Source organism: Homalodisca vitripennis, chromosome 8, assembly GCF_021130785.1.
Source record: "Homalodisca vitripennis isolate AUS2020 chromosome 8, UT_GWSS_2.1, whole genome shotgun sequence".
Lineage (NCBI taxonomy): Eukaryota > Metazoa > Arthropoda > Insecta > Hemiptera > Cicadellidae > Homalodisca > Homalodisca vitripennis.
Genome location: NC_060214.1, coordinates 112,489,828 through 112,515,879, shown reverse-complemented (window position 1 = coordinate 112,515,879; position 26,052 = coordinate 112,489,828). Strand labels below are relative to the sequence as shown.

The following is a 26,052-nucleotide window of genomic DNA, read 5'->3' as shown; positions in this document are numbered from 1 at the left end:
ATACTTCCTCCTATGTAGCCTATTGTTTAATTTTTCTGGAACACTGTATCTTAACGCATTAATAACGCACAATACTATAGCAACTAAGGTAGAAATGATATTCGAAATGACAGAGGAATTATATTGTTAAGAAATGTAAACCACCTGTAACACTTTTATTGTTTTTTAATAATTGATACTATGTACATTCCAAATTCAAAAAAATACATTTCCAGATACTAGGTTAAGGTAAATAAAATAAAATAAAAACAAATTAATTCAATTATATCAATATGTTTTTATAACTACTTTGGTGGCTGAATTTTGTACTTAATTTATGTGTAATTAATTTATATTGTCTATAAAAAGTAATATTTTTTGTTTGGAGGTACACTACTAATTATACTGCTGTATTCTAAAAAACATTGTTATTGTTTAAAAACTGTTGCCTTAACTGCCTTAGCATTATACTAGGTAATCTATAAAAGTAAGATTTTGTTATTATTTTTTAATAAGAAGATATAGTTTTGTTCTCTCCTCCATATACAATATAGGAAAAAGTATTGTACTGATCAAATAGTAAAATTTTAATTTTCAGTATAAATATTATGAAATGGAATTAAATGAGTAAAAAAGTTGTTTTTACATAATCACCATCTTAATTTTTTGTTTACCAGCTGCGGAAATCTTATGTTTTGGACTACCTTTTGTATAAGTAACAACGTGTTGTGATATTTTCAATTAGCTTTAAGTGTCTCTCGTCTATTTTCTTAAGGCTTTTGTATATTTTGTATGGAACGCAGTAAAGAATTGTACAAAATAGACGTTGTTGTTATTGACCAGGGCTTTCTCGAAGTGTTTAGGCTGTTGCTGTTTGATATTATCTGGACCCAACTCTTTGTAAGTCAGCTAAAATACACTAAATGGCTGTATAATTATGCAAAAGTACAAAAATACAAATATCTGATTTATCACACGCAAGTCAATGAGTGATACGGAAATGGTATTAGAAATAAGTTAAGGATTAAAAAGGTACCAATAATTTTTGTTTAAAATTATAAACAAATAGGGGTTTTTAATATTTTTTTGATGACAGTTTTTTAGAATATAAACATAGAATCGTTAAAGATGATATCAACTGCATGGTCTACACATTGAAATTGTTCAGTTTTGAGCTAAGGCAGGTCAATATTGAGTTAAGGGATGAAGGGGTTGGGAGCACTGTAGAAGTCTAGACTGGACCGTCGTCTGCTGACAGTTTTAGTCACATGAGGTCCAATCATGATGAATTCCCCATCTTCGGACCGGTTCAGCGTATAGCTGCCATCTGAAACAGTTTGTTGTTCTCTCTTAACTGTCAGTAATTAAATAGGTTTACTCCGTACATTTCTAAAATGATAGTAAACAATTTTCAACAGAAGCATGCAGGATTTCGGACATTTGGCATCGTTATAGGTTATAAAAGGTATAACACAACGTTTCGAGGATTGGAATCTATCATCTTCGTCAGGTTGGGGAGGTATAATACATAAGTGTTAATTGTATTTATGACACTATTTATAATCTCAAAGATTGTAATTAAAGATATTCTCTTTCTCATTCAAACAAAAATAACAAGAATGGCGATGTCGGCTCTTGTTAGTATCCCACTGTACCCTGTGCTAGTGTGATGTGTGATTGTGATCCTCGTACTTGCGATTTGTGCTCGGGACTTAGATCGTGTGCAGTGACAGTGCCTGGACTGGACTCCAAGCAGATTTTGGGTCCGTTTGAACCCTCTCCTTTCCCTTCTTCCTTCTTTCTGTTTGTTATTTTTGTATGTACTAATACCTCCCCACCTGACGAAGAGGATATATTCCAATCCTCGAAACGTTGTGTTATTACCTTTTATAACGATGGCAAATGTCCGAAATCCTGTTATCATTTCACCCCTTCTATTGTCAATAACAAACTTTAAAACAAAGACATGCTTGCTGTCCCTTTCCAACAGCCCTGAACAGAAAGTAGATATCATTTTGTCAAATGTTCCAAGAGTTTTAAACGTTATTCATATATAAATGCATAGTAGTATTTTTTTACTGTTATTATAGAGTACTGTGAAATCTACAAAAGTGTGTTTTCTATCACAAAAATAGAGTTATATAAATATAACGTATTAATCCCTTAATACTTTATTGAAAATAGCCAAAATTGTTATGCTGATGTTTTTTAGTTTTGTTTTTTGTAGAGGCAGATTTTCCTGGCCAGTACATTAGGTTTCTTAGGTGATAAACACTCACTAAAGTCAAAAGTTTTTCAAAGCTACTTTTGCCTAAATACTGTCTATTAATAGTGTTATTTAACTTTAAAATAAAATATTTTGTTTTGTAACTATTAAATAAAATTTTAAATTGAGGCCTCTTATTTTGGCCTGTATTTTTTGTATAAATAACTGAAAAACTACAAAACTCGAAAGACTCTGGCTAATTTGTAGTTACTTATTTTTTATTTTTGTTCAAATAACTCAACATAGCTGAGCCATGTGTCATCCAAGGACATGTAAGTTACTTTTGACGTCATATTCAAAAATAAATAAGAAATATGGACAAACGATGTCTCTAATTGTTTGATACTTAACTTTGGCATAACTTTTCTTTATAAACTAATAAAATTCACGTCGTCCATTGACTCACCACTATCACTCTCCAAGTCCTATTTATCATCACAAACCCCTGACCAATCAGTGCCTTATACTTCAGCTGCACATAAAAACTTTCCAGCATAATCTTACAATACAAATAAATCTATAGATAGAATGGTTGAACTTGAATGCTGTCCTGCATCGCGTTAACACAGCTGATCTCTAGTGATTAATTACTGAAGTGAAGTGAACGAAACTTAAGTCAATAGTTGTTATCATCTAATGACATTTTTTGTTCTCTTAGGACAAGAGCTAAGAGATTGCACTTAGTCCTTAAAGGACCTTGGTGCTGCTTCCAGAGTGACAGGATAATCTGGATGGGTAAGGTTGGGGGGTAGGAGCCTACCCTGTGGCGAGATTCATGAGGAAGGATTTTAGGTATTAATGTCAATGCCTCCTTTGAAGAAGGAGAGGCCAGCTCTGTACCAGCCTCCAGTTAGAGTGGGGAGGAGGTGGCATACTATCATTTTTAGGCTAACTACTGCTTTTAACATTTTGGGAGCTTCACCAACTCCAACAGTCATCCCTCACAGTAGACTAGACCTGTCGATCTACCATTGCAACCCCAATATCTCGACATTTGCAGTTAGTGATGTGCTGCTCCTGGACATCCATAGGGTTACCCAGATTTAAGTGACACATCGGTTTTTTGCAGTGCCCAGTGTAGGTTCAACTGGAAGGTATAAACCAGACAGAAGTGACCCTCCTGGAGTGTAATTATTCTAATGCTTCTTCTTCTATGGGGAGGCCTATTTCCATGCATTTAAACCTCAAGGGCCTTTTGTGCACCCTGGAAGCACACCGGAAGGCCTACCAGTCTATGATTTCAGCAGTTCCACAAACTGACGAAGACAGCCTATCAGGTCCTCCTGGGGAAATTCACCACCCTTGTCCAAACTCCCAGAGATGGCATACCGCCTCCCTTGCTATTGCAGGACAATCAAAGAGCAGCTGTTCAGCAGTTTCCTCTTGCTCATCACACATTCTACAGAGTGGATCCTCCCGAAGGATGCCAACTCTGTAAAGATGCTTCCTCCTCAGATGACCATGTCCCGTGATCAGACCTATAACCCGAGAAGTCCATCAAAATACTTAGTGAGAGAAGGTCAGACGCCATCCTGGAGGAAGGGGACTGTAGAACCATTCTGGTCATTTTCATATCCGGATGCAATCTCCACCTTCTCTCATGTTCAGTGCGAACGCATTTCAAGACAACCACTTGACGCCAATTCTGGTACTTGTTCATGAATAAAGTCTTCTGATTTCTGATTCTAAGAGAATAAAACAACAATGCGTTAAAACGAAATATTGTGTCAGTAGACACAATTCTGCAACCTTCTATGAACATAATATTGTTTCAGGAATTGTTAAGGAGTATTAAAAAATAAATTTGAAACATCACTTTCAAAAAAAGCTGGAGAATATTACGTCAAGCTATAAATGATACTCACTTTTTCGAAGGCCGTTGTTCTGCTGGACTTGTACGGGAAAATCAATCACCCAGCCCTTGACAGGATAAGCTGGCTCCTTGTGCTTGGATACATCAAGACCTGAACAAGAAATTCGGTTATACTTTAGTTTCTTACAACGTACCATTTCTATGATTTCTTGTCATAAGTTTTCATATTTATAATATTTAGTAATTAAGACTCTTATAAATTTTGATAAAAAAATAATTTGATTTGATGGGTAGGAGTGTTGTTTAATCACAAAACTGAGTCTTGTAGTAATAACAATAAAGTATTGTTTTGGAAGGGAAAAGCCAGATCAAAGTTGTCTACTACCTGTGTCTACTTACTCTATCTCCACAGTCAAGTACTTTCAAAACAGGTTTGCTTATTCTGACATAAATGTTTCTTACGCCGATAAACAGTGCTTTGTGATTGCAAGGGTAATTCCCATCGATCTTCTTGCTCTTGAGCGGAAGCGTGTCTAACGATGGGAAACGGCACTGTCAGCCGTGCTGCTGCCCGTTCGACAATAGATGAGTGGCAAACTCGATGGGAGATGGAGAGTCAAGGACGTTGGTCTTTTAGGCCTCATAGGTGATCTGAGGAGATGGACCGAAAGAGAGCATGGAGAGGTAGACTTCTACCTTACCCCAGCTTCTCACTGGGCACGGTTGTTTCGGCTTCTACCTTAACAGAATGGGGAAGATCCCAAGTCTGGAATGCCAGTACGGGGATTCGGATTCGGACGATGCCCCTGCACACCTTCTTCAAATGTAGAAGGTGGAAAACGGAGAGAAGGGAGCTGGAGTCAGCTATCGGGCGGGTTCGCCGGAGACCCTTATAGAAGAGATGTTGTCCAGTCCCGAATCGTGGAGCGCTGTCGCTGCGTTCTGCAAGAGGGTGGCTAAGGCAAAAAAGAAGAAGAGCAGCTATTATAAAGCACCAGAATAGCTCATGTCTGTGGATTTTAGAATGAAGTAAATGCCCATTGGGCGAACACGATGGCACCCTCTTGAAGTAGTTGCAGAGATGCGTTTCCCAAGAGGGTTTTCCAATGCCATGAACCGGTAGGTTTAATTAGTGGGGCGTGAGAGTCCCACACACCAGGGCGAACATCTGTCCCTGACGGGGCATAATGCATTTTCCTATTGTAAAAAAAAAAAAAAAAAAAAAAAAAAAAAAAAAACTATAAGTACACCAGATTTATATTTGTCATTTTGGAAATATTTATATTTTATATAAACACTTCAATAAGTCAGAAAATATGCACCTTGAATTTCCTCCTTCTCGTTCTTCGGATACCCTGAGAAGAACCCAATAGCCGGAAGTGAACCGAACAGCAGGATGCTACATAACACGGACCAGGTCACTATCGCAGCTCCACCCAGGACGTTGTTCCTCAGTTTGCTGGAAAAGATGTGGTACTTAGACTGCTAGACTAGTGATAATTGATACAGTAACATATTGAGATGTAAATAGTTTTGGAAAAGTACTTGTAAAGTATTGGTATTATTTTAACATTTAAGTATAAGTTGAATAAATAACCATTTCCAGCTTATACAAGGTTGTATTTGAGCTCACCCTAACAGTCCAAGAACTAATTCACATTGTACAGTGCTTTGTAAAATATAATCTGAGAAAAAGATTTTCATTTACATAATTTTAACCCTTTTTCATACCCTCCCATTTTGACCTCGGCTACAGTTAGTGCGACTGACGATCAATTTATTTCTTAGAAAAAATTCCTCCATCGTTTTTCAAGTTGTATGCCTCTAAATTGCAATTATTAGCTCTCAGCTCCTCAACTATAGTTTTTGTTGCTTTCAGAATGCTGGTGTCATATTCAGACCTTCAGAAAAAGGTTTAATAAAAAAAGGTTCAGGAAAAATTGATAGTAATTACAGAGCTGTAACTGGTTTCAATTTATAAATTTATGGTTATACAAGGATAATTAATTTTAGCTTTTATCGTATTCAGTTTCCAATTTTTACACTTAGTTAGTTTTACATGGCACAGGGTTCTAAACATAAATGAATTTCAATGTAACTTATACTGTTTTCATCGACATATTAATTTTTCTTATTGAGGTAAGAAAACATAACTATACACAAAATCTAATATTCTTTCACTTCAACTATTTGAAAAAATGAAGAAGCACCTCCGCTGAAAATAACATCCATTGGTCTCAAAAGAACCTTTTGGAAATGTACCTAAATAAAAACACGCGTTAATAACAACTTATATTTTTTAACCTACAAGAACAAAACTAAGTAATTCTCAACCTGTCTAAGGAATGTGTGGTAATATTTACCTAAAGTTGTTTCACATTAGAAACTACATTTTTATTAAAAATGACCATTTTTTATATGAAATTAGGTGAAGCACCTCTTTGTGAACATCATTAAAAATGTGAAAATTAAAAATTTGAGTGTTAAGATTAAAAGTACAGTACAGCCTCATTTATTCGGCTAAATTTGGACCAAAAGTTAACTGGAAAAATGAAGATCCTGATTATACAGTAAACAGACAAAAATAAGCTATGGCACAGACTGAAATTGTGACATCTATCCTTTTTTCACTATCAAAATTGTTATCACTGTCCTTTGTTATGATTGAAGGACAAGCTGCTGAAACCTTTCTATTTTTTACGTCCCATCGGCCATCGCGCCAATGCTATTGTAGGTATAAAAACAATAATTTATCATTTCCAACCCCTTGTAAGCCTACTGCAACATTGTTAATTTGTTATAACATTGCATGAATTATTCTGCAAGTTCAATAAAAAATTGTTTATTCTTGAAAACATTGGAGTTAAAATAACCGATCCAGATTACCCAGAGATCTGGATAAATGAGGTTGTACTATAATTTTTGGTAAACATTATAAAAAAGGAAACAAAAATGGATTGGAAGTGTAAATTTCCGAACTTACTCGTATTGATTCATCGGTGACACCATAAATAAGACCATTGGGAGTGAAAAGAGGTCCAGCAATTACTCCAAAGAATCCACCTCCAAAATGAACAGCTACAGCATCCAGTGGGTCATCCACTTAAGCAAAATTGAATTAAAGAATGAACAGCTACAGCATTAAGTGAGTCATCCACTTAAGCATAAATAAATTTAAAAATGAACAGCTACAGCATCCAGTGGGTCATCCACTTAAGCACAATTGAATTAAAAAATGAACAGCTACAGCATCCAGTGGGTCATCCACTTAAGCAAAATTGAATTAAAAAATGAAACAGCTACAGCATTAAGTGGGTCATCCACTTAAGCATAAATGAATTAAAAAATGAACAGCTACAGCATCCAGTGGGTCATCCACTTAAGCAAAATTGAATTAAAAAAATTAAAACTCACATTTATTTATTGTATTACACGACTTAGCTATAACCGAATGATTACATAATTTGTTTCCACCTATCAATGTAGGAAATTCGGTGGATCTCTCTTTGTTCTATAGTTTCTGGGCTTGTATGAGTCTAAGCTCTATGATCAAAAATAAGCCAAGAGGTGGTTTAAGGTTTAGCATTGCTAAATTACCGGTAATTACCAATTTTAAATAATTTTTTTGATTGAATTTAGAACTCAGTGCAACATTAATGGTTTGGAAAAACTTTTAAAATATTTAATAAATAATCATTTATATTCGTTTCAAAATTTCTTTTGAAAAAAAATTATTAGTTTAGCTCAATAAATATGATACATTATATGACAAAGTATTAGTAACATATGTAAATAAAGTAGTCTTGCAATTCTGTAAATTACGCGTATTTACATGTATTCTGAATATTTTTGCCGACACTGTTTTATGTTCATAATTATTTTACAATGATTTAGATTTATTGCTTAGTTTTGACAATTGATTTAGTATTGTATTATATTTTTGTACTCTATTCAATTTACATTTAACACATGTTTTCTTTCTTTTCATGTTAATTTATTTTATAAAATTTTTATGAATTGAGTCGTTTTAGAAAAGTATAATCATGCTTTCTTAACATTATTACATAAGTTCAACAAATTTCACTTTTCATCAATAAAAAAGGAAAAATATATTTTGTGCTTAGTCATCAGGTATAACATGACATATTGAAAGTGATATAAAAGTTTCTTTCAATATCTTTCCATCATAAATCTTTTTGTTTACAAAATTCCAACATCTTTGGAATTTTACCAAGGTATTACGTTAGAAAAACCTATCATGTAAGTAAGGATTAAATCTAAAATGGATCAAAAGACTGGAATATCATTCATTGACTATCATGTATCTTAGAATTGTCGGTATGCTATTTAAATAAATGCCAAAAACGCTTGGTAGTGCATAATAAAATACAACATATATAATATAGCATAATCCATATGGTATCATATTAAAATTAAATAATGTGTACTTAATAATATAAAATAATCAATAAAATGTAGTACTAAGTAATAAATTGAACCCAAACATGCTTACTTACTTAATTAAAAGAGACGAGAAACTTTACTCTAGACAACATTGAGAGGGTTTACTTAATGTAAGACATTGTCAAAGAACTCATACATTTTGTAATAGACATTATTTATTGGACTTTATTTTGATTGATGAATGATTTTTCAGATTTAAATACCAAACATGTTTAAAATTCAATTTATAATTTTGCAAGCTACATAAAATGGTGTGTTCAAATTTTGAAGAGCTGTGTTTTGGAAAGGCTATGTCTTATAGTATTATGTAAAGTTTATAGACAAAAAAAGAAATTTATTTTTATTTTTTAAATAAAACTTGTGGATGAATATGGAAATTCAATGTGCATTCAGCTCTTGAAGGAATTAGGATGATCATTTATTAGACTAATATTTAAAAAAAAATAGGAGAACTGATTCTTTTCCATTATTTTTAGGGCTTGAAATTTTGTCCCTTCACCATTTTTTTTTTTTTTTAAGTTTTAACAAGGTTTTTTTCTTGTCAGTGGAAATAGAGGTGCAGTTGTGGATGAACATCCTCGGATGCATATTACCAGACAGATAGGAATGATGACACTTGTTAGGGCTAGAAATTCATTGTTGCAAAAAAGTCTTGCCTATTTGGGACCCAAATTGTGCAATTACTTGTTAACGTTTTATAAAAAAATGGAAAATCAGTAAAAAAGGAAAAGAATTAATTGTCCTTTCTCTCTCCCACTCACCCCTCTCACTCCTCTCTCTCCCCCTCTCTCTCTCTCAGTGAATCAGTGAACCATACAAAACTTGTAAGTACTGTTGGTGAATAAAAAGATTCATTCATTGTTTTTAACATGAAAAAAGATTGTTGTTTGTGTTACCTTGAAACTTCATGACGAGATTCCGCACTACCAAGAACACAAGACATCCTCCAGCCCCCGTTGCCAAGGACATCAGAGGGGTGTACTGGTCTACTGCTCCACACACTGCTACCTACACATAACAGTTTCCAAGAGGTTAATATATATGGGTGCAATTATACCCAGTACTGTATATAGCATTCACTGCTCGTCATTGAGAAACTTGAAATGGAAAATAATCAATGTTCTATTATTGTTTAAAGTGGTGAAAATTGGTTTTTGCTTGGGTTATTAAAGAATCTCATTTACAGCCCTATAATAGTATAGAGTCCCTGAAGACAGAAATTGAAGTGTGAGCTTTTTGGCAGGGTCTATGAAAAATTCTTGAAGATGAAGATAAGGTTGTGAATTCTTTGAGTATTGCGTATGATATGATTTCAAGTATGGCATGGATAAGCATGGATTTTTAATGTTTTTTATATCTTAAGGAAATAAAAGAAATTACATATTTTTTATATACAATATACATGTTATTCTTGCTCTCCAGTAATTTTCCCTAAAATAAAATCTATGTCCCAAATACCAACCTTTCCTCTGTGGGCCTGATTTTGAAGATACCACTGTCTAAAATGTCTTCTGGAATAGTAAAAGTGTATTACGTATAGACTACATACACACCAGCTCACAATAAACCTAAAAAAGAACTTATTCACTAAAACATAACCAAGTTTAATTAATTGATCTTAGTACATTACAATAAACTAAGCACAGCTTCCAAGTGTTTTTTACTTACTATTTTTCCAAGAATTCGTACAGGTTATTATTTGTTAGGATTTATTTTTAAGGAGGTTTATTTATTTTATTATCAATTTGTTTTTAATAATTAATAGCTGCTCTTTGATACAACTGCATTAAGTAGATAAACAAAGTGATTAAGAGCTGCCTTATTAAAACAACTATTTCACTTTAAACTATAAAAACAGTGTTAAATCTCTATAATTTTTACAATATCTTGAATTTTAAAAGTACAATTTATATGCATCCAAATCCTTCTGCGGAGATTTCAAATTTGTGTAGAAATTGTATCAAAAATTAATTTTTTAATTTAAAAATAACATTGAATTTTTGTGTGTGTATAAGCAGCAAAATCAAGTGTTAAAATCAAGATCTAATTTGATTTGAGTGCTTACTGAATAACGTTATCTGCACAAGCATAACTATTCCGATGTGTAAATTGGTTAAAATTACAAATGGAAAATGCAATGTACATGGTGGAATGAAGAAGAAAATATACATTAATAATTACTTGACTGTAAAAACTACCAGTTAGAAGACTTACTTATATATAAGAACTATTAATTTACCACATCCATCTGTTAACTTTGACAAATTGAAAATCTTGATGTATTGTTACACCATTCAGATCTCTAAGATTACGGATAAAGAATTTTGTCTATTGTGTACTGTCAGTTTAAGACTGTAAACATTTATTGTAGTTCTAAATAACGTAAGGGTTGTGCTCCTTTTGGAGGCTCCTATAATTTTAAAACATTTACATTATGGGTTCATATAAGTTTTATTTTGAAATGCTATTCCCTTCCTCTACTTACCATGCCGGCGATGACAGCATTCTATTCCCTTCCTCTACTTACCATGCCGGCGATGACAGCACTCTATTCCCTTCTTCTACTTACCATGCCGGCGATGATAGCACTCTATTCTCTTCCTCTACTCACCATGCCGGCGATGACAGCATTCTATTCCCTTCTATTTACCATGCCGGCGATGACAGCATTCTATTCCCTTCCTCTACTTACCATGCCAGCGATGACATCATTCAATTCCCTTCCTCTACTTATCATGCCGGCGATGATAGCACTCTATTCCCTTCCTCTACTCACCATGCCGGCGATGACAGCATTCTATTCCCTTCCTCTACTCACCATGCCGGCGATGACAGCATTCAGCGTGGTAGCGAAGGCCCAGACACGTTCACCCACCATGCCCAGGCGACTCATCAATAGCATCGAGACTCCTGCCCCACTCCCGCCCATCACGGTGTTCTGTATCACTCGCCCCAGGGCGGGACCCTGGCCACTCACTCTCCCCAGGGCGCCTGCGTTGAATCCCAGGAATCCCGAGATGAGGATCAGGCCACCCACTCCCACCATCTGTTGAACAACACCTAATAATTTGAATGTTGAGTTTAGCTCCGGTTCACCTTTCTTTTTACTGCAGCGTCTGGTACCTGACGCTGTCTCAGACTTGACTCCTGGAATCTGCTACGTTAAGTGTAGAAAACTCTGTTGCTCCACCGTGCTTAGAGATCGTGTCAGAACATCGTAGTGTACTCAATTGTGCACCTGATGAAACAATGAGACTAACACTTCACCTACTAATAGGTGTCTCTGATGTCGAAGGTTTGTTTTGAGCTTCTTCATTACCGACTTTCTTTGATCTCTTCAGGCGAACATGACTCCAGATTCCAGGAGTCAAGTCTGAAACAGCGTCAGATACCAGGCGCTACAATAAAGGGAAGGTGGACAGGAGCTAAACTCAACATTCAAATCTAATTAAACCTTCCTACCATAGCTACAAAATATAAAATATAATGTAATCCAGGTGGATTTCACCACGTTTTCCAGTTTTCACTATAGCTACGATATGTGTTGAAAACTCTGTTACTCCACCGTGCTTAGAGATCGTGTCAGATCATCGTACTGTACTCAATTGTGCACCTGATGAGACAATGATACTGCCTCTTCACCTACTAATAGATGTCTCTGATGTCGAAACGATGTAAAGGTTCGTTTTGAGCTTCTTCGTCGCCGACTTTCTTTGATCTCTTCAGACGAACATGACTCCAGATTCAAGGAGTCAAGTCTGAGACAGCGTCAGATACCAGACGCTGCAATAAAAAGGAAGATGAACTGGAGCTAAACTCAACATTCAAATTGAATTAACCCTTCCTATCAAAGCTACCTATTAATTGTTGGTACTGGCCGCAGGCGCGTGAAGACACTGAAGATCCATGTGATGGGAGATAGTTGGCGGGGGAAAAGATTTTCTCCTCTTAGAGAATCTGCCATATAACTACAAGTTCCACATGGAACATCTAGATGAAAATTAAAGTTATTTTGCAGAACTTTACGCTTTGACTATACAATCGCTGCTTTCTCATCGCCATATCTTCTTTATTGGATTATATCTTACGTCCTGTAACGGTACCATTACAAATTTGATGATAATAACTATACAGGCCACAAAGCCTAACGAGTCCATATCATTGTGAGTGTTGAGTGAGCTCCACTTCACCTTCTGCTCAGTACAGCGTCTGAAATCCGACTGTCAGAGACTTGACTCTTGTAATTTGAAGTCCAAGTCTGTCAAAAGAGATCCAAAGAGTCGGTGACAAAGACGTTCAAAAGAACGTTTTGCATCGTTTCAGCTACAAAGATACCTAGACTACAAACGAACTCTGCCTGGTTTCCCTGTAGACACCAGTGTAATCTAGATGAAGAGGTGCACAATTGAGTGCAGTATGATGTTTAGACGCGATTCCAAAGCACGGCGTGTGCTGCACTGAGTGGAAGATGAGATAGAGTCTAAACTCAACGTTCACATTGACTCAACCCTTTCCACCATAGCTACATTATGTGTCATATTATGGACTCAGCTAGTTGCAATTAAATTTCTATTGACAGTTCAACCGAAATATCTCAAGATTATAAATGTGTTAGCAGTTTTCAAAAGTAGAGAAATGGAACACTTTGGCGGTAGTCTTTTATAATCCACACTCAAATCCATGTAATTTTCTTGTTGTGGATTAGTGGCACTCTTTAAGGAAAGACTATGATAATCTTAATAAAAATGTCTAATTGCTGATGGATTACATTATTAAAATTCAGTCATCAGCAAGATGGTTGCATTGCCAGAATGTTCTAGTACCCACCGACATGGAATGGCCAGGCTTGTCCACCGGCCGACCATCCTGGAAACGTCCGATGCGAGGGCCTAGGAACACTGCTGCCACAAAAGCACAGGAGCCCCCCAAAGCGTGCACCACCCCGCATCCGGCCATGTCCTGATAGTGAAGATCCCTGCTGAGCCATCCTTGTGAAGACCACGCCCAATGCGAGGCTATGGGATAGACGACTCCTGCAATGTTTCAGTAAATCATGCAATCTTCTTCTTAAAACAATATTTTAGTATCTAACCCCCACAGATTCAGTGGTTATGTGGTGTCTTAACCTTCGTTTACCAGGGGAAGTTAGGGTTAAGAAGCCTTCTCTAACACTTAAACTGGGGACCAAAGGCTTAAAGGAAACTGCTGAACCACCACAAATAGCCGGGCAGGCGGGCTGCTTGCAAGGACAGGATCGCTTAATGCTCACGCATCCAACCAAGCAGCAGCCACGCTAGGCGTTGCTTGTTTTGGTTATCTCGCGATAACCGCCGTACCCGCTACACTGCGCCATTGGCAAAAATAGCTTACTACCTAGAATTTGATTTAGTCAGTATTGTCCCCAAAGAGTTTTCATAACCTCAATCTTTATTTATGTATCTACGTAACTCTCATAGGATGAACTAAGATGACATCATCCACAAATTGATATTGCACAGTATAAAGAGTAGTTAAAAAACTGTAGTAAGTTCAGTTTGGCAGTGGCGATCCTACTGTTTTTATATTATACTTAAACATATTTTTAAATATAAATACTTCCATGCAACAAATGTTCGTACTTTCGTACTTTTCGGAGGCCACTATATCCCTATCTACTATTTTTATTGGGCTTATAAATAAGTAAATACATACGTACGTATTATAATATAAAAAGCTAAAGATAAAATTTACAAGCGTTCACATGATCTGAGCTTAAATTCAGGTATTATCTTGAAGGATGTGTTTGTTTTATCGACAGAATTGAGGGGTGGCGCCGAAGTCATAACTGAAGCACATACTGATGGACTTTAGTGATCGGTACTTCACAAACCTCAGATCACGTCTGAGATCGTCTAATTCTACCGACTTGAAGTTACTTTGGACGATCTGGCACGTGATCTGTACCTATCGGAAATTTCCCCTGACCATCAGTGCGGGCTTCTTCTGGCGAAAAAAGAAACCCATCCCTCGTGATACTACCCAGAATCAAAACCAGATCACATGAGCTTTCGTAAAGGTTTAAATTTAACTTTGCTACTGTTAGTGCATATTTATGATAACCTAATTTATACCTACTCATATTATAGACAGAGTGGTCTTCCAGTAATACCAAAGTACCCCAATTTTATACTAGGTACACTGACTGACTGAAACGGTTTGAAAAACAGATTTCATTTCACTATCCACCTCATTAATTCGTGGTAAATCAATTATATATTCATTTAAAATTGGATCTAATCGATTAAATATTTATTACATCCTCCAAATAGAATGAAATTAAAAAATTCAGACTGGGCTTGAAATTACAAGAATGCGACAGTAACTAGAACCATTCTTATCCAGAACAGACAACTCACTGGACTGGGCGGAAGTTTTGTGATTCTCAAAATGAGCATAGTGAAAACCCCTTACATTGTATACCAAGAAGTTTCCAAGTATAAATGTGTCAAGTAGTGAGAATTGTAGTAAATTCTTATCATACAAACCTTCCATTGTTCTTGCACTATGCTCGGAAAGACATAACTTCCAATATCAACACCACGAGAAACCTTTTATAGACAGCAAGAAGTTCTTAAGCATGAAGGAAGTCAATTAAAAGACTCCTGGGAAATCACCTTCAATTAATCTAATTTCGTTACACTAGGTTTGGAAACTCCTAGCGTGTCTTAGAGGCATCACCAGCCACTTTAGCAATAAGTATCGAAGCATCCTGAAATAGTGACGGTCATTGTAAAAAATCCCAAAATTCCTTTTACACCATAGTCCAAGAAATGTATGGCATCAAAAAGGATCATTAAACCATCATTATCATTAAAACTTATTTTAAAATAATTAATGGTCTATAAATTGTTAAGTAACAGAAAATATCAATCGTCATAAGCTGACAATTATTTTCCTAGAGGCTTTACAACTTCTGGTTATTAGCTGTTCGATTTAAACAAACGTTTTATTTTTATAATTAAAACAGAGAGAGAATTCCAGATCACGTTAAAACTCTGTAATACTGTAAAATTTTGATAACGCAATAAGTCTAAAGTAAAGTAGTCTTATTTTACCAGGCGAAGTTAGGGCTAAGAAGCCCTCTCTAACACAAATGGCCGGCAGGCGGGCTGCTTGCAAGGACAGGATCGCTCAGCCGTCACCCATCCAAGCAACGCTTAACGTTGCTAGATTGTGCTCGCTACACTACGCCATTTTCAAACTAGGTATATTAGTTACTAGTCTGTGCTGACCAGATATAATGGAGCTGTAGGCCATGTAGGTGATGAAAGAGCAGCGCTCAGCCACAGCACCGGAGAGGATCGTGGAGGCAGTGGAGGCGAAGACAAACTCAAACACCCAGAAGCTGTACTTGTCGTAGGGGATGTCTGTTCCAGCCCAGCCCGAGTACCCCAGGAACTTGTTGCCCTGCGAGTAGGCCAAGCTGAACCCTATCAGCCAGTAGAAGATTGCGCAGATGACTGCAAGAAAAACTTCTAAATTCATACATTGACTTCATTTATGAAACAATTACGAGCAAAATTGTTAAAGTTTAATTTTTCGCTGAGTTTGGTTGCGAAATTTCAAACTGTATTTACAGTTACTTTCATTCTTTATATGTCCTGAGGACCACATCGACAACCATACAGAAAAGACATTTTTACATTACCCGATAGACAGAAGAGAGACTGTATCAGCCTCCTGAGTGGTACGCTTCGATAGTGCTCAGCCAAATTCCATGTTGGACATGCACCATGTCCTGAGGACAGATAGGTAGGCACATGGACAACCATACAGAAAAGACATTTTTGCATTACCCGGTAGGCAGAAGAGAAACTGTATCAGCCTCCTGAGTGGTACGCTTCGATAGTGCTCAGCCAAACTCCATGTTGGACATGCACCATCTTACAACTCATTCTTGTCTAGCTAGAAATGAAGATTCATGCAAAATTCAAAGTTTATAGACGAAGTCTTTCTCGAGATATCTTGCACGTAAATACATTCCAAATTTTTGTTTATTGCGTTAGGTTTCATAGTGGTGTGTAAATAAAAAATGATTGGGCACTACAACACAAGAGTGCACTAAAACCATCGTGAGATAACCATACAAAGACTCTTAACGTGGCTAATTTCAGTCTCTTTGTCTAGTTTTCTGACAGTAATACAATTATATTATTCATGTGTCTAAAGTGTATCAAGGTAGAAAAATTATAATTTGAGAAAATAAACAATCCTTTCATATATTTAACTCTTTTGGTCTTCCCTCCTATTTCGAGCTGCACCAAAACTACCGCAGCTAACGATCGATTACTTTCTTGGGGAATTTTCACCATCGATTTCAAGAACTATGTTGTGGGTTAATACTGGTTTGTGGTTCTCGGCTTCTAAAGTATTGTATTTTACGCCAAAGGAAGTTACGAATGTGTTTATATTTTCCTCATAATCGGAACCGAAGTGGGAATATAAATAGAAAGTCAATGATGGGATGTTTATTTTTACCTAAAACACTACCAGGGCCCGCCTCAATCATCCCATTAAAAAATTCATCCGATTACATAGTAATTTTATTCCACCATAGCTCTTTCGAAGAACCCCCAGTTGTAGATAAAGAAATTAGGGATTATCTAACATTTTAAGTGACAACCACGGACAATATATTATGGTGGGAAGAATGATTCAATTGTGAATGTTGATTTGAACTCCAGTTAAACTTCCTCTTAGTGCAGCGTCTGGAATCTGACGTTGCCATAGACTTTTTGTAGTCTGGGTGTCTCTGATGTTGAAACGATGTAGAGTTCATTTTGAGCCTCTTTGTCGCCAACTATATTTGGATCGCTTCAGACGAAACATGACTCTAGATTCCAGGAGTCAAGTCTGTGACGAGCGTCATATTCCAGACGTTGCAATAAGAGGAAGGTGAACTGGAGCTAAACTCAACATTCACAGATAGGATTTTCTCGTGCAGCGGTATAACACTAAAAAACCGGTTAACCCAATTTGGCTACATTAATAAAGTGGATAATGCAGGATTTGTTGTAAAAGTATGATTAATCCACGGAAATAAAAAAAAAACAGAAATATAAAGTGACAGTTTGAGTTCAGTAAATTGAAATATTGTCTAGTGATCATAATGAATTCAGAAAAAACGTTGATACTTTAAGAGAAAAACATGACTGTTATTAGTGAAATACAAGATTTGGAACTTGTATATAACTAGGTTTTCATTTGAATCACCCTCGTATTACATATTCCTTTCGTTAGACTTCAATTATGTACTTTACGAATATTTCTGATAATGAAGATGGAGCCAATATTCGTATTGTAGAAATTATTTTTAAAGCACACTTTTGTTTCGAGAGGCATTTCGAAAAGAAGGCTGTAAGACATCTAGACATAAGACACCTCAAAAAAGTACATTTTGGTTCAGCTTCTCGAGTGGCAGGAAAAATTTCATTTCTGTCTGTCTGTCTGTCTATCTGTTTGGCCCGTCCGCACGATATCTCAAAATAAAACTGACCTACAGACTAAATTTTGCACGAAGCTTCATTCTTATATGAGCAATACTGAGTTTGATGATGGTGCATGTCACTACATAGGCTTTGGCTGAGCGTTAGTGAAATTTGTACACTGTTCTTGGGTTAGCGAATATTTTTACATTTATCTCATGGGTAACCATGATGGCAAAGAGAAAGTAGCAGAATAAATAAATTTGTAAGCACACTGAGCTCAATCATATGACGTTTCAAAATGTGACATTTTTATTCATAGAGGTAAAAAATAAAATTAATTGTTACAAAGAATTATTATTGATCCTAAGTTCAATAACATAAATTGTTGACAAGAATTCAAGAAAAGGGTTGTGTACTTATTCATCAAATACAAGGAAAATTGGTTATCTGCTTCTAAACTATGATAAGGTGAAGTTATAGAGACATATATTATGTATTACAAAAATAAATTGTTACTTACATGAGTCAAGCACGTTCTTCAGGATGATGTTTGTTACGTTTTTGGAATTAACAAAACCAGCTTCCAGACTTGCAAAGCCAACCTGCATGACTGAAAATTTACAATTTCAATTGATAATATTGACAATATGTTTACTACTATGAAGTGCGTATATGTAAATGGCAAATTAATAAAAATATATTTCAAAAGGTTTCTAAAGAATACCATATATCAAATCAACACAAAAAGACAGATTTATCCCATTTCACCCCCTTCACAAAAAAGAGCAGCTTTTCACAGTTTAATCCACAGGCTCTTACATACCCCTCTATCAACAGAAAAATTATAAAAAAGTAAAGAAAATTAAAGAAATTGCATTATTTAATGGCTAAAAAACTGAAATGATTGACAATATGATAAAAATATATTGAAAGAAATTCTACAACAAACTCTTTATCGGGCTACTAATTGCAAAGAACCTGAAAATGGATCTCTGTTTCTTACAAAAATGTAACTACAGAAATTACTAAAAGTTTTAAAATCATGCGAATATCAACGTATCCTCAAATTCAAAAATAAACTAAACAAAATATATAAGGAAATCTAAAGAATAAAATAGGTGATGATGAGAAATCTGGAATTTATCAAATTAATTATGACAACTGTAATTTAAAATACATTGACCAAACAAGAAGGAAGATAAAAGAGAGAGTCAAGGAACATAAAGCATGTATCAACAATAGAAAAGGTCGACCATGGCAAAACATGCATTTCATATATTGGGTCTGCTTTTCACAAGTAAAATTATTAAAAGAAATCCAAAATAAAAAATTTCTTGATGCTTACGAAAAAAGTTTTGATATAGAAGAACCAAAATGATATAATAAATACTGAGCCTGGGCCCTTTCCAAAATTCACATTCATTAATATAATCTAATTAAATAATCATTTTTACATATACAGTAGACATACTTCCTAGTCTTTAAAATTTTATCTCCTTGTATTTTTTTAATGACACGTTTTTTTACTTAATTGTTTGTATTATTACTTTAACCACAATAATAATAACAGCCACAGTAACAAAAAAAAAGCCAGCATAGCCAAGTTTTGAGGCTTAAAAGAGAACTAAAAAAAAAAACTTTAACCACTTTTATTTCAGTTATGTGGGTGTGATGATGTGCACGAAAGGCCTCACAAAAATAAACTCAATAATTATTGGAGTGTTTGAGTATAAATTAAGTATTATATTCCAATAAAAAGAAGCTAGTACAATTTAAAGAATACTTTGTTTATTTAGATTACTTTAATTTTTAAAAGTTACATAATACAAACTTACACGATGTTATGATCGCGCAGAAGACTAGAAACATGTCATCCATATCACTCTTCAAGTACTTGACCTCTTTTTCCAGTAATTCAAAATTAAGAATGGTTGCCTTCAAGGCGATGTCAGTGAGGGACACATTTCCAGAATCCATGGTGGCTCTCCTTTCCGGCGCGACGTTCAAGTCAATACATGGTCTAGCAGAACTCAGGAATACAAAAGGAAGTGTTCAGGAATATTATCATTCGGGCTTGGATATATTAATGTTCTAACCATGATTTTATGGTACAAGGTGATAAACGCAAACAAATACGTAAAGAATCACTAGTCTGGCTCTTTTGTCGGTTTAAAGTGCTGAATAAATAACAGGTATTTAAAACAGAATATCCGTGGCTCTGCATTTTCTTGACGTTTAATGATATTTTCACTCGTAAAGTTTTGTTTCTAATAGATAGACCAACTCTATTGTTGATCTCTACTGGGAACCAATAATAACGTTTGGGAACAAGTCTAAAAAATCTTTTACAATATTTAAATTATTTTAATGACAAATATTACTTTACGGACTGTTCGGTGAAATGACTGTTGGTCGATCAGTTTCCATTTCTTTTTTAGGACTGTTACCAAATGTTTATTTGTAAAGCTTTAAAATATTTATTCTATTAAAAATAATGGGCATTGATACTTTTCGATCTACGAGTGACTTAATTAGATGATTTGTTAAATACCCAATACTTTGAAAACATGTACTTGAAACTCAATTGTTCGAAGAAAAATTACATGGATTTTTGGTGGAAGCACTGCACCATTTCAGTACAGACCTGCTTTGATGTTGGACGAGAAGGTCCTGGATGAAGTTGACTGTACGAAACTCCTTGGAATACACCTCGATAGAGAGTTGACTTGGAGGAACCATGTGGACAGTGTTTGTGCGAAACTATGAAGTAATATATTTATCTCTTGAGAGGTCTTACCGAATACTGTTCAGATCAAATAATGAAGACTGCATATACGGTTTGGTCCACCCTCATTTATCCTACGGTATTATATTGTGAGGCGGCTGTTCAAATAGCGACTTCCACAGACTGTTTGTCTTGCAGAAGAGAGCTATCAGAATTATTGCTAAATTAAAATTTTTATTGAGTCGTGTAGGAATTCATTTAGGGAGCTCAAAATACTAACATTACCAAGTTTGTATATACTGGAGACTACTGTACATTGTCGGTTTAAGAGCCAAATGGTTCGAGGTCGGGACATTCACAACTACGATACAAGGTATCGTGAAAATCTCAGACCTGCTCAGCATAGATTGAGAATATACAAGCAACTTTCTTCTCAATCCGGCATAAAGTTTCTAAATGAAATCTTTTATTATTGGAGAAATAAAATCAATAAATGATTTTAAATCGGTTCAAAAGCGTATTGCGACACTTTTTAGTGTCTCATTTATTTTATACTGTTGGTGAATTCATGGACCATCTCACTAGCTTCAATGTGTGATAGTACAGGAACGCTGATATCCAAAGTTACTTTTTATTATATATTAATTTTACTGATTACAACTTTTATTGTTTAACTAACTACGATATTTTAAAAATTAAATCGATAGCATTTAATATGCAATGTTAACATTTTTTTGGCAATAAAGGTATACTGTATTGTAAATAAAAATATACAAAATAAAACGTACTGTTGCTAACCACAATTAATTACAGATTAATGTAGCTGAATTGCATCGGATTTGTCGCTTGTGTATCAAAATACTATACCGGGTAAGGCAGACTACCAGTGCAGTACTATAGAGAGTGAACGGTTTGGTGTATTGACATGAAACCATAAGCTTTTTCCCGTATAGCGCCCACGGGGAATCCATTGAAAATGTGTTCATCGCAATCTACAGGGTGTTCCAAAATTAAGTCGAGAGTTTGAATCTAAAACTTCTTATGTAAGCATAGGGCAAATAATACATCAATTTTAAAGTCTTGTTAAAAGGAACTCATTGGCGAAAAAAGAGAACTCACTTATCTCAATCTGTTTCAAAATGGTGGTTGTTTAACAAATATATTGATTTCAAGGAACACCCTGTACTTTTTATCTGTTTTAATTTTGTTTGGTCTGATTCCGATTTCTTGCTCACGAGAATCTCAGCTTCGTTCTGTTATGCCACATGACTACTTTTACGAGTATTTTGGTGTTAAACCCCCAACTCAAATTTGGAAAAATTCAAAATTCATTCATATAAGTAAAATTGTTTAAAATAACACCATGCATTATTTCTGCATCATTTGTAAAGGCCTCATTAAGACGAACAAAGTGTGTATTTAAACCTTTCTTCGTACCTCCACTGGTTGTCGAAAAATAAGCAGAAATATATTACTCATAAAATAAGTAACAATACTGTCCAATCTGACTGAATATTGAAAGCCAATTTAGTTCAAAATCAATCTTTCCTTACCTATGTTTCCAAGGACATTTTCCAGAGTTTAATTACATTATTTTATATCAAAAAAAAAAAAAACCCAAAATAATTATTTAAAGTAAAACTCTCCGAAAATATAGAGATATGACAAATTTGGGTAACCATATCAAACTTAAAACAGTCACTAAATATTTGATATCGGAAGTTAGATTGTTACCTCAATAATTTGATGTTTTGAGAGATACTTTAGAAAAGTGGTACACAATCCTAAAAACTAATACAAATGAGAATTTCATGCGTTTTTATTAAATTCGATGGTACTGATCAGAAATACAACGGTCACAGGCAGGATTTGAACATGCGCCATCTCTGAGTAACATTCAAAGTCCGATGTCTTAGACCACTCGGCCATCAGCACTCCTAAGGCGGGTGGGATTGACTGCAAAGGGAGCATTGATTGTAAAAGGAGCGTTGATCGCGAAAGGGAGCGTTGATCGTAAAAGGAGCGTATTGATCGCAAAGAGAGCATTGATTGTAAAGAAGCGTTGATCGCGAAGAGAGCGTTGATTGTAAAGAAGCGTTGATCGCGAAAGGGAGTGTTGATCGCAAAGGGAGCATTGATCGTAAAGAGAGCGTTGATCGCGAAGGGAGCGTTGATCGCGAAGGGAGCGTTGATCGCGAAGAAGCATTGATCGCAAAGGGAGCGTTGATCGCAAAGGGAGTATTGATCGCAAAGGGAGCATTGATCGTAAAAGAAGCGTTGATCGCAAAGGAGCGTTGATTGTAAAGAAGCGTTGATCGCAAAGGGAGCGTTGATCGTAAAGAGAGCGTTGATCGCAAAGGGAGCGTTGATCGCAAAGGGAGCATTGATCGCAAAGGGAGCATTGATTGTAAAGAGAGCGTTGATCGCAAAGAAGCATTGATCGCAAAAGAGAGCATTGATCGCAAAGAGAGCATTGATCGCAAAGGGAAGCGTTGATCGTAAAGGAAGCGTGTTGATCCCAAAAGGGAGCATTGATTGTAAAGAAGCGTTGATCGCAAAGAGAGTGATTTATCGCAAAGGGAGCGTTGATCGCAAAGGGAGTACGTTGATCGCAAAGAAGCGTTGATCGCAATGGGAGCGTTGATCGTAAAGGGAGTGTTTATAGCAAAGGGAGCATTGATTGTAAAGAATCGATGATTGCAAAGGGAGCGTTTATCGTAAATAGAGCATTGATCGCAAAGGGAGCATTGATCGTAAAAGGAGAGCGTTGATCGCAAAGAGAGCATTGATCGCAAAGGGTGTGTTGATCGCAAAGGGAGCGTTGATCGTAAAGGGCGTGTTGATCACAAAGGGAGCGTTGATCCCTTTCCCCGATCAATGCTCCTTATACAGGCAATAACGTAGTCAGGAAAAAGTTGTTTTTTTTGGGGGGGGGGAGAGTCAAGCCAACTGATATTTTTCTAAAGTGTACAGAAAAGTAAGGCTCCATTTCGTTCCTTCAAAAGTTTACCCGTATCTACGTTGAGAACGATCTTTCAGCAGTTATACATGTCAGATTGCTAAAAAAGTAATCGAAAAATTGAAAATTAGGGGGGGGTTTGGACCCCTTGGATCCCCTCGCTGGCTACACCTTGCATATAGGTGTCTAGTAAAATCCAGGATAAAACAAAACACATAAGAAGGTTTGTAAAAGACTATTTATTTGCCTTTACCAATACAAAAGTATCCACTTTTTTACACATAGTTAGTACAATACTTAAACTATATACGTCTAGAATCATATCTATTTACACTGGTTCTTAACACACATTAACACATCTGATATTATTAAAATATATTAAATGTACAAATAGATAACAAACAATACTGTATAAGATGTCAGTCGATTACAAAATGGGAGTCTATTTAATTATTTCTTAACGAGGCTGTCCACCAGTTGTGAGGAAATAAGAGAAAATACAAGTAGAACACAAGTAGTGAATCACCTGTGTAGCATTTTGTGTGAGTTAGCTTCAACAAATGCGCAGAAAAGTAAAAAAGACTTGTTAATGAACATTTAACTGATCAATAAAACTGTCTTTAACAGGTCAACTGTGGCACTGTTAAGGATCAATTATCTTCCAATCAACAAAAAAATTATTTGGATAATACTGTAGTCATTTTAATTATTAGCAAGTGATACAATTATCAAAATCTCTGTAATTTTTGGGAAAATTTAAGTGTCCAAGAACTGTGCCATTGAAGAACACATATGTGAGTGATTATGTAAGGGATTGATTTGTTGTTTTTTCAAGAGAAGAAAGACACAAAAAGACCTTTTAAATAAGAATTTAATTAATTAATTTTTATTAAATTCAAGTTAAGTGTAAAAAAGGATCCCATATGTGCGACCCTGTTAAAATAAAGAATTTATCATAAAATGTTCATTTAAATTCCAATTTGTATGTTTTATAACATTGACACGACAATTTAACGACATTTATAAAAATGAAAAGGTTATTACCATAACTACAAAATAAATAGATATTTTATAGGAAGGAATGGAGCAAAATTTGATTATGACGACGTTGGCTTGAATATTTATGATTATCTTATATTTTAGAATTTCCTAAAATAAAAAGAAGACTGTACTTTCGTTTACCTAGTCCTAGTTTTTACCAGAACTGTGTTAGAATCAACACTGAGATCTCTTAGAGAGAACACAAACAGAAACTGTTCTACACAAAACAAGATAAAATCCTAAGTTAATGAACCAAATAATAAATTTCAATGAATACAGCAAGATTATTTTACATAGAAAACAGCTATAACAATAAATATATATTATCAACAATTTATTCAATATGCTAGACTTATTACCTAGAATAGTACATACACAGTATATACAAAATATTTATACCTATCCACTAGTAAACTAAATGTGCAAGTGAGTGAATAAATATAACTTATGCATAAAAATGAAAATGTTGATAAAATGTAATAATGTGAAGAGTAATAATATATAAACAATTAACACAATTCTTGACCGTCAAACGATTAATAATATTATTGAACTTGATATTGTGAAAATTTAAAGTAATGGTCTAAAATGAACTAATAGTTTTACTTTAAACAACGATCAGAAAGAATTAATGTAATTACAAACATGAATTTAGAAAGAAGTTTTAATTTAATTCCTGATGAGAAATTAGTTTTAAAATACTTAAAATTTTATAATATTTGCATTTGTTAAAAAATAAATGTATAATACAGTTCGTAGGAAGTATTTACAATCAAATACATTTTAGAGGTACGTATACAAGGTGTCTGAAAAGTCCCGGAACTGTTATACATTTTTTTAAATATTTAAGACAGAGCTAAAAATCTTGGTACAGACTTACTAGATACAAAAATCTAATTTAACATTTATCTAGTGACCTGCTACTTGGGTTGTTTTCGGCGGTTTGTAGAACTGCTGGACCCGTAGACTGGTAGGCCTCATGGTGTGCTTCCGGGGTGCGCAAAAGACCCTTGAGGCTTAAGTGCATGGCAGTAGGCCGTTCCATAGAAGAAGAAGAAGAAAAGGAGGAGGAGGAGGAGGAGGAGTAGGAGGAGGAGGAGGAGGAGGAGGAGCAGGAGGAGGAGGAGGAGGAGGAGGAGGAGGAGCAGGAAGAAGAAGAAGAAGAAGAAGAAGAAGAAGAAGAAGAAGAAGAAGAAGAAGAAGAAGTAGAAGTAGAAGAAGAAGAAGTAGAAGAAGTAGAAGTAGAAGAAGAAGAAGACCTGCTACTTCCGTTCAATGATGGCTTGAATTTACAATTACTAGGTTCTTTAAAACGTAACCAAGGTCATGGTAGTTTGA

The 26,052-nt window shown here is 35.2% G+C and overlaps 1 protein-coding gene across 1 annotated transcript; it reads right to left on the bottom strand.

The window, feature by feature from the left end:
• Positions 1 to 730: 730 nt before the first annotated feature.
• On the bottom strand, positions 731 to 20,210 carry LOC124368328 (putative ammonium transporter 1). The gene is made up of 10 exons (XM_046825602.1): positions 19,825 to 20,210; positions 18,510 to 18,599; positions 15,794 to 16,021; positions 13,350 to 13,555; positions 11,341 to 11,568; positions 9,419 to 9,530; positions 7,042 to 7,160; positions 5,381 to 5,543; positions 4,111 to 4,209; positions 731 to 1,306 (listed from the first exon to the last, which is right to left on the bottom strand). The coding sequence occupies exons 1-10, from the start codon at positions 19,964 to 19,966 to the stop codon at positions 1,176 to 1,178; spliced, it is 1,518 nt and encodes a 505-aa protein (XP_046681558.1). The 5' UTR covers positions 19,967 to 20,210; the 3' UTR covers positions 731 to 1,175.
• Between the last annotated feature and the right edge of the window lie 5,842 nt (positions 20,211 to 26,052).

Bases quoted from the DNA above. Each gene is read 5' to 3' on its own strand.
- LOC124368328 (XM_046825602.1), bottom strand. From the start codon at position 19,966: ATGGATTCTGGAAATGTGTCCCTCACTGACATCGCCTTGAAGGCAACC. The intron at 13,556-15,793 runs GTCAGCACAGAC...GAAACATTGCAG, and splicing joins CTACAGCTCCATTATATCTG to GAGTCGTCTATCCCATAGCC. The intron at 4,210-5,380 runs GTGCATATTTTC...TTTCTTGTTCAG, and splicing joins CGAGAAGGAGGAAATTCAAG to GTCTTGATGTATCCAAGCAC.